We start from the raw sequence: 12,838 nt of genomic DNA, 5'->3' as shown, positions 1-12,838 counted from the left end.
AAAAAAAACCACCCACAACCCCAAAACCCACCCAAACCCTTGACAAGAGCACTTCCTGGATGGAGCAGTGGGTGAATTTTCACTCTACATCCCCTGGGTATCAGGTGCAATTTTAAGAGGGGTTCATTGCTTGAAGCGTTAAACGTAGCTTTGACGAAGCCGCAACATCCCATCTTCTGATAAAATCTGTCAACCTCGAGCTGAGGTTGGCAAGAGGGATTATTCCTCTTTAGCAGTTTGAGTGATGGATGTTTTTTTTTTTTCCCCTTCAATTGGCTTTTCTCTTAATTTCATTAAGACTGTCACTGTTGTGCCCTTAAGAGAGTACTGGTTTCACTGCTCTGGTAAAATAAAGGTGGTCTGAGGCGTGGAACAAGCCTTGCTTTGAACAGACTGTTCTTCAAATTAGCAAGTGCAACAGATGTAACTAAAAAAAAATAAAGCTTCCACATGGGGATGTTTCCTCTGGGGGAAAAAAGATAAGGGAGAGATTCAAGACTATTGTATCTCTTAATTCAGAAAAGAGACAAAGGCAAGTCATGAAAATGTTACTGGATTGTTAAAACGTACTGTACAATCTCCTGGGGACCTCCTATTAGCAGCTGAGCATTAGTAATTACAACTTCAGAGAAGAATTTTGTAAGGAAAAGCAGTCTGCAAGTGAAGTGACACTAAATATCCACGTCGGACACCAGACTGCTGTGCCTTTCGAGCTCCAGGCTGGAGAAGTGTTTCTGCATCACACCTGGAATGCGATAGGCACAGAGTCTTGGAAGATCCGAATGCTCTTGCTGGTGGTGATGACATGGTGAAATCAGCCATATTCTCTGTGTTGCATTCCTAGGTTTGGTGCATTGGCAAGCCCTGTACTGTTTTTTCTGTGGCAAAGTTCTAGCTTTAATTCATTAAAATAACTGTGAAGAAGAGGAAGCGTGCACCATCCCTAGGTCGTTCTGGTCTACGTTTGAGAGCATCCCTTCACAGCCATGTTGGTGTACTTGAACCTCTCGGATGGCTTCACAAGTTTTTATTCTCCTGGCTTTTGTCTGGTTTCTCCAGCTAACACCTCAGCCTCAAAAAGATCTCATTTCATTAACAAAATAAGAGCTGAAGGCATTTACGTTTCACGTTTTAATTTGCTGCCGCTGTTCATTCTCGTTGGTTTTTACAAGATGGAAAGTAGACCACAGTGTAGCTCGGGAAGTACCGGGTAGGCTGCTTTTGTCTCTAAGAGAAGACTGTTGGGTTGTATATCTGGAGCTTTGTACATGTGTCTTTCCTGATAATAGTCTAACTTAAAACTGTTGTAGCTGCACCTCTTGAGTCTAGTGCAGTAGCACGCTGCAGACCTGAGTTTTTCCAGTGAAACAAATTTAGATAAAGGCTGCAGCCCCGGGTCATCAGGGATGCAACACGTATTTAGGCTTATGTGCCAAACTTCAGTCTTTGCTATGCTGCCAGTTTGAAGATTGTTAGCCTTCACAGGGTTCTCTTTTTTTTTTTTTTTTAAAAGATGGAATTTGATGTGCCTGCATATGTTATTTTCTTTGAATTGGCGCAGACTGAAGCCTGGTAACAGCACTTGGTGACACCGAGTCAGGGGCAGGAGTAGAGTCCAGAGTATTTTATTTAAGTGTTGCTAAAGAGTGGTGGAGGTGCCAGTGCCTGGGTTGAATCCTGGCAGGCAGCTTACCTTTATGGTTTAAATGCTGCGCTGGGGACGTTGCAGTCGGTGTTGTTTGTTGAAAGCCGATGCATGGCACAGTCATCTTCCGTAGTTTCTGGACGGAATTTAGCCGGTGTGACGGCCCGTTCCGGGAGCCCATGGTGATCTCTTGGCTTACCAGTCTGTTTTATATGTTGGAGTGCAGCGTCGTAACGGTGCAGGCACGGTTGTAAAGCTGACTCTCTCTCCAGAGTGCTGCGCCCTCCTGGTGGTGGGTCCAACTTTTCCTTGGGTTTTGACGAACCAAAAGAACAACCCGTGCGAAGGAACAAAATGGCATCCAGCATCTTTGGGACTCCTGAAGAAAACCCACCATCCTGGGCTAAGTCGTCGGGTAAGAACACGGTGCTGTGTTTCCACATCTGCTCACGTGCATCCGTTCCATGTCTATCAGCCTGAAGTTGCCGGGCATTCAGTGTGGAAGCCAGAGGTTGCTTCCTAACTTGGTAGTTCAGAGCTATCAATGATGTCTACCTGCATGGGGTTTTTTGTTTCTCATTTTGATTTGCTTCCAGAAGGGTTTTCATAGTCTTGAGCATAGATGTTGCAAGCAGAGAATTGTATTTTGGATGCGATTTCTCAGTCAAGTCGCAGTAAGATGAACTCATGTGCGCTGGCAGCCCAGAAAGCCAACCATATCCTGGGCTGTATCCAGAGAAGTGTGGCCAGCAGCTCAAGGGAGGTGATTCTGCCCCTGTACTCTGCTCTGGTGAGACCCCACCTGGAGTGCTGCGTCCAGCTGTGGAGCCCTCAATCTCAGAAGGATATTGACCACTTGGAGCGAGTCCAGAGGAGGCCACGAAGATGCTCAGAGGGCTGGAGCACCTCTGCTGTGATGAAAGGCTGCAAGAATTGGGCTTGTTCAGCCTGGAGAAGAGGAGGCTCCGAGGAGACCTCATTGCAACTTTCCACTATCTGAAGGGGGCCAACAAGGGTGCTGGGAGAGGACTTTTTACAAGAGCCTGTAGTGATAGGACAAGGGGTAACGGGTACAAATTGAAATCAGGGATTTCAATATCAAATATCAAATTAGATATCAGGAAGAAATTCTTCACAGAGAGGGTGGGGAGGCACTGGGACAGGTTGCCCAGAGAAGCTGTGGATGCCCCATCCCTGGAAGTGTCCAAGGCCAGGCTGGATGAGGCTTGGAGCAACCTGGTCTAGTGGAAGGTGTCCCTGCCCATGGCAGGGGGGTTGGAACTAGATGGTCTTTAAGGTCCCTTCCAACCCAAACCATTCTATGATTCATGTCATAGTATCTGGAGTAGCACTGATTGGGCTTGATTAATCAGAGGAGGTTTAGCTTTGTGTTGTACTCACAGCTGGGATTAAGCTTCCATTTCAGCAGAGCCCTGTCGGTATGGGTGGCCTTGGAACCCTGGTTTCCATTTAAATGACACCCTCAACTGCATGGGATGCTGTTGTGAGACACTAATTTGTGAGACGTAATCTAAAGGACCAGGACATCTTAGAATGGTAAAGCTTTAATTAAAACCAAAAAACCCAAACAAAAAAACTTCCCCTAGAAACCCCCTGACTCTTTATATTCTTGTTTTCCCGGTAAGTTTATCTTGCAACCTGATTGGAATCAATCTGTGCTTGTAGGGACTAAGCCAGGTGAAATCAGAGAAGACAGCGAATCATCTGGACCACAAAGAAGAAACTCGACTGATGCAAGCTGTGGAGAATTTGTAGATCCCAAGGTCAGTAGTGAGCTATGGAGAGCCTGATAATGGCACAATTCACGCTCTATTCATGAGTGCTTTATCGCCCGTGTTCACACATTTTGAAGTATTGTAGGATTTTAATCCTTTCCTTCCCTTTTCCATGTGACAATTTTACAATATGTTGATGAAGGGCTACCTTTTTCTAAAAGGGCCACTTTCTAGAGCTCTTAACTCTTCTCAGTGATGAGGCAGTCATGAAGCGGTGTGAAATCTAGCTTCAGCTGTGTGTGTAATTGTGTGTGATTTAACAGATTTTACCAACAATAGTGAACCAACAACAAACACTGTAGGTCTGCTGACTGACAAAGAACTTGGTTTCACATCCCAACAAGTACTCAGTAGCATGAAATCGTGTTTTATTTCTGTTCCTCTCTTGAGCAGTACTGTCAGGTGTGTCACTTGATGTGAACTGTCTGCTTGCTAGTGACACTGGGTGCCCCATCCCTGGAAGTGTCCAAGGCCAGGCTGGATGAGGCTTGGAGCAACCTGGTCTAGTGGAAGGTGTCCCTGCCCATGGCAGGGGGGTTGGAACTGGATGGGCTTTAAGGTCCCTTCCAACCCAAACCATCCTTGATTCTGTGACACGGAGCACAGTTTCCAGTGTTAATGTGAGGTTTGCTTGCTGTATGATTACCTTTAATAGGAAAAGCTGGATGAGGAGTAACAATTCCTCTGAACTTTTAAAACAGGAACTTAGGGTAGACTGCACTTGCACAAAGAAATTGTAGAGGAAAAAGAAACCCTTTTCTTTAAAGCTCCCGAGCTTTAGGTTTTCTGAAAAGAACTAGGTAAGTAAATTGCTGATCTCAAGTGTTGTGGCAGATACCTTTTGCCTCATGGGTTGTAAACAGCAAGTTTTATTTTGACAATTGGCATCAACCATCACTTTAACCCATTTTTAATATTAATAGGTGCTTTGAGTCATGAACTTGTTCCTTGTTGCAGAAAATGTCATGTTCCATTTTAGTAAATATAAATTAGATTCATAGCTGCTACCACAAAAAAACCCCAAAAATAAGTTAGTTTCCTGCTAACTGTGTTAAATACTGCATAATTTTATGCAGTAGTTACAGCTACAGACAGCAGGAGCTGGAGCTAATGTATTGCAGCCCGGGCTGAGACTTAAGGTGGCACATTTGCGGGAGTTTCTGTGCATTTATATTCTGACGACTGCAGTTTCGTTTAATCTATGAAAGTTGATAAAACCTCATGCCATTGAGGAGCCTTGGCTGCTGCTGGAAGACTTTCTGTATCTTTCTTTCAGATTGCAGCCTGTGAACAGATTCAGTATGAAAAGAATGTTTAGCTGTTTATGTAGTGAAGGAAACGTTATCAGTAATGTTGCAAAAAACTTGATCTCTTTCACAAATGAAGTTAAATGTCCTGGATAGAACAAATGCTCTTGGCCTTGCTAACAGATAAGAGTTTGGTGTTGGAGAGAGTTGCTTAGTAGAAAGGAGGGGACACCGAAATACGGCTAATTGCTTACAGTATAACCTTTTTTGTCACTACTGCTCCTCAGTTAAAAGGCTCTGCTCACTGTCAGTGTTGCCTCATGACGGATGCTGCTTTATTAAAGTGTTATTGCCCACCCACATCCTTCACGGTGTGGGAGTAACAAGTATGTGTGCCACGTGTTAGAGGTCATCAGGTTTACTTCAGCAGTATCAGTTTAAACTTCTAGAGGTGTGTTGGGCAAATGAAGAGCGGATGAAATTAAATGATACCCTGTAAGGAGTGGAGCTTACAAACCCGTCATACTAACCTGCAGAAATACAGATGCAGAACCCACCAGGCCACTCTGACATCTGTCCCCAGGAGCCCATTGCTGGTCTGAAAGGGCTTCTTTGCTGGGCTTGTCACTCAGAGTGTTGCTAGATAGAGCAGCGTACCCGACCGCCGTGGTCATAACGTGGAGTGTTGAGTACCCTCTCCATGGAGCGGGTGAAAATACGTTGTGGAGTGTGAGATATAATGTGTTTCTCTCTCTTCTAGGGAGGAGATGGTGGTGGTGAAACTTTCGGTGAGTAACTCCTTCGGACTCTTCTAGTGAAAGCCTTTTGCAGTTAGGCGCTTTTGAAATGGAAGAGGATAGAAATCGTAAAAATGGTCTCGTATTAGGAGAATGGCAGCTTGGGGTTGTCCCCTGAATCCATCGAATCGATGAAGTGAGCTGAGTACTTCAGTGGAAGTGTGGATATGGAGTGAAATGGTGGAGTGCCTGTTTTAGTCATCAGGTTAAAGATGAGAACAGTCCTGTTCGCTTATTTTGCCAGCAGCAGTTGGTGTCAGATTTGTTTAAGTACTAGAAGGCAAAGCGGATACCATCTTGCAGAGTTCAGGGATTGAAAGGCTGTACTGCTCTTCAGTAGCTTATAATTAAATAGTGCAGTCAACTTCATGTGTTTTAGTTCAGCAGTTTCTTTCCTGTTGCCTTCTCATGCAGCAAACACTACCTTCACAGAAATAATCACAACCAGCTACTGCATCTGAAAGTGTCTGCATCAACTAGTCTTTAAGTTCCTGTTGCTTTTCAAATGCTGATTTTTGCCAAGGAAGTTCATCTGCATACTGCAAATCCCATGTAAACAGAGGCACTTCCCTAGCAGGGTGCATGTTAACCTTGAAGTGCTTTTTCTAGCTCTGGGGCTGGAAGTATCTCTTTTTTGTAAGATTCACCTCGAGAATAGCTTACTTCCTGATGAGTGGAATGTGTATGTTGACCGGTGCTTTCTAAGTGCTACTTTTAACACCTAAGAGTTGTGGGAGATCACTGCAGCTGTTAGCAGTTCCATGTCCTGAAAAGACTTCTGCTGGGAGGGTGAGAGTTTTCCCAGAACGTTTTTAACTACCTCCTGTATGGTATTCCCAAAGTAAGCGTCTGCTGCTTGAGCAGGCTGCTTCTAATCAAACTATACAGGCTGCTTTAGGATTTCTTTCCCATGTCTGTCTGGTCTTAATTAGCACTGTAGGCATTTAGAGTTTATGCCTCGAGTAGGAGGATGTGGTTTGATAATAGAAGTAACTGATCTAAGGGCTCAGCTGCTTCTCCTGGTGCTGGTTTAAAGCAGCTCACCACGGGGTCAGGTGATGGGAGGAAGCAGAAACAGGGCTGCCTGGGGTAGCAATAGCTGACTGAAACGTTGGAGTACAGAATTATATTCCTGACTCTTAGTTCCCATTTTTTGCGGGTGTCGTATTTGTTGGTGTTTGGTTTGTAGGGAGGTGACGGTGAAGGAAGTTCTTACCAAGTACCAAGTAAATGTAAGCTGGGAATAGTTACTGGAAAGTAATGGGTTGTCTACTGTTGTGACTGTGACTAAAAATTAAACTTTTGAAGACTGTCAAGGTGAAATAAAAATGGCAGGCAAACGTTTGAATGTTAAACTTCCACCGATGGCACTTAGGAAAGAGTAAAAAGCTAATGATTCCTGCAGATGGTGCCTGTGGCGGATACCTGAGAATGTTGATAGGTTGTAAAATTAATTTCTACCACTGATAGCTTTGGGTGTCATAGCTTAATGGAGTCTTGTTGAGCTAGCTGTGTCAGCCTTCCGCTTGTTAATCCTGCTGTGAGATGGCAGACACGAGCGGGTGAGCATCCCACCATACTTGGTGTTGTAGAGCCGTCTCTGGGGTTTGAAGGGGGCTGATTGAATACACCCCCGAGTAAAAACTGTCTGCCCGCAAGCTCGCAGCATAACGAAGTTCTTAATAGGTTTCCATCATTAAAATGTGTTTGTTCTTCTGAATTGGGAAATCCATTTTCTGTAACTGATTATAAAACCCCAAGTAGGTGTCAGGTGGGGTGCTCATATTTATTTAATCATGTCTGTCTGGGGGAAGAAAATTCATTCCTTTTGCTGCAGTGTTCTCGCTTCCTGTTGGAAGCTGTAGTTCCTTTCTGGGCCTCAGAGTTTCCCATGGTTTGCAGCGTACTCAGAGGGAAGCTGTTTTGGAGATTATGCCCTTTCTGATAAGGGAAGAACCTCGACATTTGATCTGATGCTGTTGCATTCACCACTTCAGTTATTAGGTTAGCTAACTTACCTCCACCTCGATGATGTGGGGAGCACTAGTGTGCGTATCAGCTGGCTGCACGTGCCTCTCGGTGCTGCAAAAACTTCCCCAGATCTCCTGTGGTAGTGTGGTGGGCTGACCCTGGCTGGAGGGCGGGTGCCCTCCAAAGCCTCTCTCTCAGCTGGTCAGGGGAGAGAAAATACAATGAAAGGCTTGTGGGTTGAGATAAGGACAGGGAGAGGTTCAACAATTACCATCACAGGCAAATCAGACTCGACTTGGGGAAATTAGTTTAATTTATTACCCATCAAATCATAGTAGGGTAATGAGGAATAAACCCAAACCTGAAAAACACCTTCCCCCACCCCTCCCTTCTTCCCAGGCTCAGCTTTGCTCCCCATTTCTGTCTCCTCCCCCTGATCAGCACAGGAGGATGGGGAATGGGAGTTGTGGTCAGTCCATCACACATCTCTCTGCTGCTCCTTCCTCCTCAGGGGAGGATCCTCACCCTCCTCCCGTGTGGTGTCCCTCCCACAGGAGACAGTTCTCCATGAACTTCTCCAGTGTGAGTTCTTCCCATGCAGTCCATCCAGTGGGTCCCCCCACAGGGTACCATCCTTCAGAAGACCCTGCTCCAGCCTGGGCCCCCCCGGGGTCACAAGTCCTGCCAGCAAACCTGCTTGGGCGTGGGCTCCTCTCTCCATGGGGCCACAGCTCCAGCGCAACCTGCCCACGGGGTCACAGTCTCTTTCGGGCATCCGCCTGCTTGGGCGTGGGGTCCTCCCCAGGCTGCAGGGGGGTCTGTGCGCCCCCTGACCCTCCATGGCTGCAGGGCACAGCCGGCTGCACCATGGGCTGCCAGGGAATCTGCTCCAGCACCTGGAGCACCTCCTGCCCTCCTTCTCCACTGACCTGGGGGGCTGTAGGGTTGTTGCTGTCACACATTCTCACTCCTCTCTCTGGCTGCAGTTGCGTGGTTTGGGGTTTTTTCCCATTCTTAAACATCTTATCCCAGAGGCGCTACCGCTGATGGGCTTGGCCTTGGCCAGCGGTGGGTCCGTCTTGGAGCCGGCTGGCATTGGCCTTGTCAGACACACGGGGAGGCTTTTGGCAGTTTTCTCAGAAGCCACCCCTGTAGCTCTCCCATTACCAAAACCTTGCCACACAAACCCAATACAGACCGTAATTCTTGTTGCTTTTGTGATTTGCTGTGTGTGCCCACTGAACGTGACTAGCTAAGGAGACCCAGACCGTGGACCGTCACCCATGACTGCCTTTACATGGTGCACAGGGAGGTGAAGTCTGGCATTTGGTGGACAGATGATGAGTTCTGCACGGTACGCAGACTGCTCGTTGGAAGCCCAGACAAAGGAGCATTCAGTGCTGTATGGACAGTGGGCACGGCCGCGGTTGTTCTCGGCTGGCTGACTAAGCAGGCGGCGGCACGCATGAGCTACGGAAGCTTCGTGCTTAGGGCTCCGCATTGACTGCTTTGTTCAGATGTGCCTGTGGGTGAGCGAATGCAGCAGAGAGTCCGTATGGTAGGTGGGGGCACGGGGCTGCACTAGGCTGCTGGGCTTCTTGGGATGATGATGAGCGTGGGTACAGGGGGTTCAGTGGGCAAGAGCATGTTTTCAGGCTTTCTGATAAAATTCCGCATCAAAGGGTATTTAAAAAGAATAAACTGCGTTGCCAGAGGTTCGGAGGAAAGCTGCTCCTGTGGGCAGGAAGGCAGCTAAGGAACAGGAGGCTTAGCGATTGCTTTTCAGGGTGGAAAAGTGCTGTGCAAAGGGATGCTGGGTCTAGTTTTATTCAGGGCCTTCATCTGTGACCTGGAAAAGGTAATGAGCGGTGAAGTCTCCAATTTTGTTGGTGATACTGAGCCCTTTCAAGTAGCTGAATTGTGCTGATGGTGAGGAAATCATTGTCGGAAGGACACAACTAAATAAGGTGGGCAGGTGACAAGGTGACAGGACAATCTGAGTATGAAGGAATACGTGGGGGGACCCCAGCACCTAAACCACGCCAGTCGTGTTGAGCTCTGTGCAGCAGTTAACTCCGAGGGGCTGCCTGGAGTTGCAGTTCTGGAAGTTCTCCAAAATGTTTGGAGGCAGCAGGGAAATGTTGAATATCATCAGGGAGAGAATGGGGAAACGAGACACTGTTTTGCCCCTGTAAACAATGCTGTGCCCTCTTGAATTGTGTATACAGTGCTTGAAACGTAAAGGTCAGCAGGTTATAGTGGAGGTAAAGAAGGGGCAGAGGAAGGCGATGGGAAGGGTAAGGAGGTGCAGCAGATGAGGAGGAGACTAAAATACCTGTGTCCCTTCAGCTGAAGGAAGGGCTGGGGGAGAGGGAATAGGACCAAGATTGCCTGAATCATGAAGGTGGTGGTTAATTGACTAAACCATGAAGATGGAAGATTGGCTGTTCCCCAAATCCTCCAAACCAAGAGCTAGTGATCCTTAGATGAAATTAAGGACAGACCTACAAACAGATGAAGTACATCCTCACCGAGTTGGCGGTGAGGCTCCACTCCCCACACCCTGCCAGGCATTGGGGGCTACTCGGTGCCGATTTGGGCCTTGATTGTGTTAATCTATCAAAGTGGGAGGGGCTAATGTACTTGCTGTGCTCATGAATTGTCAGTGAAGCAGGTACATTAGTGACTTGTGCAGTATCTAAAGTGCTTCCTGTGAAGAATTCCTTCCGTGTCCTGTCTTCACTCGTGGTTGCTCGACATATTTAAACCATCGTGTGCTTTCCAGGGAATGTACAATCGGAGCCTACCCATGCATGGCCGTTCCCTAGTCTGTTCTCTGAAGCTTCCGTAGTGTGTGTCAGACCCTCTTCCCTCTAGGTAGGAGATTGCGAATGTGGTTTGAAGCTGAGCTCTTGCTGACAGGTCAGACTGGTGCTTTCTGGGCTTGATTTCCAGCACCTGCTCGGACCCGAGTCACAGTCATACGCTCCATGTACAAGACTCCAGAACTGAACTGCTTGTAATATTAAAGAAATAAACCTGGGGCCCCCTAATAGCAGCTGAGAGACTGTGGCTCTTGAGTGCCTGAAGCGGAACTGCAAGGCATCAGAGTTCATCTGAAAAACACGGCAGAGGGCTGAAGTCTCCTGCCAGCAGGTTACAGCAGCACTCCCAGGGTGTCTGTAAGCCTGGAGTAAACGTACAGGAGCTGAACTTCCGTCTAAGCCAGCGAAACATCTGGCTTTCATCATCCACATCAAACACTTTAAAAGCTTTTTTTCTTCTAGAAAACACTGAGGCTGATGTAGAAGCTGCCCCAGGTCAGAGTGAAGAAAAATCCCTGCCTGCTGCACCTGTTCCTAGCCCAGTAGCACCAGCACCTGCACCGTCCAGGAGAAATCCACCCGGTGGCAAGTCCAGCCTAGTCCTCGGTTAAACCTTTCCCTTCCTGACTGTTTTGAACTCGTGTCTGTTTCTTTTCCCCATGCTTGTGAACTGCACAACTTGAGCCTGACTGTACATCTCGAATTTCTTTCGTTAAAAAGAAGCACTTTATGTACTCCATCATTTTTTCTTTTTTTTGAGATCAAGCTTTTTTCCCCACTTCTGTCCTGTGTTTCCCCCAGATCTACTGGAAGTGACATGAGTGTTTTCTAGCGATAGACTTGAGGGAAAGCTTTATCAAGTATAGTAATGTAATTCAAAGGAGAGTAGCTTGGTTCTAAGTGTGCTTAGAGGGTTTTTGTACTGCGGTATCTTTTTTTTTAGAACCCCTTAGCTTTACAAGGGTCTAGAATCCTGGTTAAACAGGCCAGCAAACAATCAGCAAGAGCAGTCCCTTCCTCCACATGTCAGGTTTGGGGGTCTAAAAGGCTTCATTGACTGCATGTGGTAAATGCCTTGAGCCCTGCTGTGCCATATAAATCGTAAAGTGGTTAGTGTACACCGTGCTGCCTTTAAAACTAAATAAATCTTGATACTGGACTAGTATGAAGCAGGGTATGTGCCAAATAGCGGGCTGATGACCAGAGCCGCCTGGCCTAATGCTAGGAGGGGATTTACTCAGACTTTATTCAGTAAAGGTGGAGTGGATCGTATAAATAAGTAAAAATTACAGGGCATTTTTTTTACAACTGACTCAATGCTGTGCATGATCATGCTGGTGCTTGACCATGAGGTGAAAAATCTCATCCTTTAAAGTGTGTGTTGTAATTTCACGAAGCTGGACTGTTGCTTAAAAGTAAATAATACAGAAATTTTGAAGCAGTGTTTCCTGTGTGGGTTTTATTTCATGGCTTTGGTTTTGCTTTGTTCTCCGTTGTCCTTGTCTCAGCCAACCTGCCCTACTCCGACAGAGGTGGAGCACAGCAGAGGAGGAGGAGTTTTACGCCTGGCTTGAGGCCACCACGTGCCATCTTCCCCTCAAGGAAGAGTCTGACGTACTCTCCATTTTTATCTGCTGTCAGAGAAGTGTGGAATGTGGCTTGATACAGAGAATCTGTTTTATCCAATGTACTTTTTTCTCTGAAGAAAACAGAGGAAATTAAAGTCTAGAATCGCAGACTGGTTTGGGTGGGAAGGGACCTTAAAGATCACCCAGTTCCAACCCCCCTGCCATGGGCAGGGACACCTTCACTAGACCAGGTTGCTCCCAGCCTCATCCAGCCTGGCCTTGGACACTTCCAGGGATGCGGCATCCACAGCTTCCCTGGGCAACCTGTCCCAGTGCCTCCCCACCCTCTCCGTGAGGAATTTCTTCCCGATATCTCAGCTCAAGCTCCCCACTTTCAATTTAAACCCGTTACCCCTTGTCCTGTCACTACAGGCCCTTGTAAAAAGTCCCCCCCAGGCACTGGAAGGTGCTGTGGGGTCTCCCTGGAGCCTTCTCCTTAGAAAGAAAAGGCCTTACCAAGGGAGGGGGTGGAAGGGAAACCAAACCTTGACATTCCCCACTGCTCCTGGGAATCGGCTGCACAATAAGCCAAAGCAGTGGATTTGCACAGAGCTGGTGTGTCAGCTGGAGACAGTGTGCCCTTTCCACCCTCCTCCATGAAGAACCAGTGCCTAAAGATACCCTGGTGGTGGATACCCCGGCTTTCCCGATGGGTTTTGGGGAAGCTTAAACACTCTAGCCTTGGGTGTTTAAGCTAAAAAAACTTGGCTGTGCTCCGACGTGCCACTCTCCTACAGCCGGGGCTGCTGTTCCTCCTGGCCCATCTGGAACTCGGTGTGGCTACCTGTAAACTGTGCCTGCCCAGGAGCAGGAAGGCGCTCCAGTTGTACTTCTTGGCGAGCCCACGGCCCGTGGGACTGGCTGATGCCCCTTCGGGGCTGCTGAGGCTCCGGCCTTGCCCCGGCCCGTCCCTCCCCGCGGCCGGAGCG

The 12,838-nt window shown here is 47.5% G+C and overlaps 1 protein-coding gene across 1 annotated transcript; it reads left to right on the top strand.

Moving 5' to 3' along the window:
- Positions 1-1,887: 1,887 nt before the first annotated feature.
- On the top strand, positions 1,888-11,724 carry HN1 (hematological and neurological expressed 1; the record flags this gene model as incomplete). Its single annotated transcript, XM_010150771.1, has 4 exons — positions 1,888-2,060; positions 3,332-3,429; positions 5,449-5,476; positions 10,744-11,724. Coding segments are annotated over 4 exons (448 nt in total), but the record flags the coding sequence as incomplete, so codon positions are not given.
- Positions 11,725-12,838: the final 1,114 nt, after the last annotated feature.

Source organism: Eurypyga helias, unplaced genomic scaffold (genome assembly GCF_000690775.1).
Source record: "Eurypyga helias isolate BGI_N326 unplaced genomic scaffold, ASM69077v1 Scaffold42880, whole genome shotgun sequence".
In the NCBI taxonomy this organism is placed as follows: domain Eukaryota; kingdom Metazoa; phylum Chordata; class Aves; order Eurypygiformes; family Eurypygidae; genus Eurypyga; species Eurypyga helias.
Note: the sequence above shows the minus strand (reverse complement) of the source record. Positions and strands in the feature narration are given on the sequence as shown.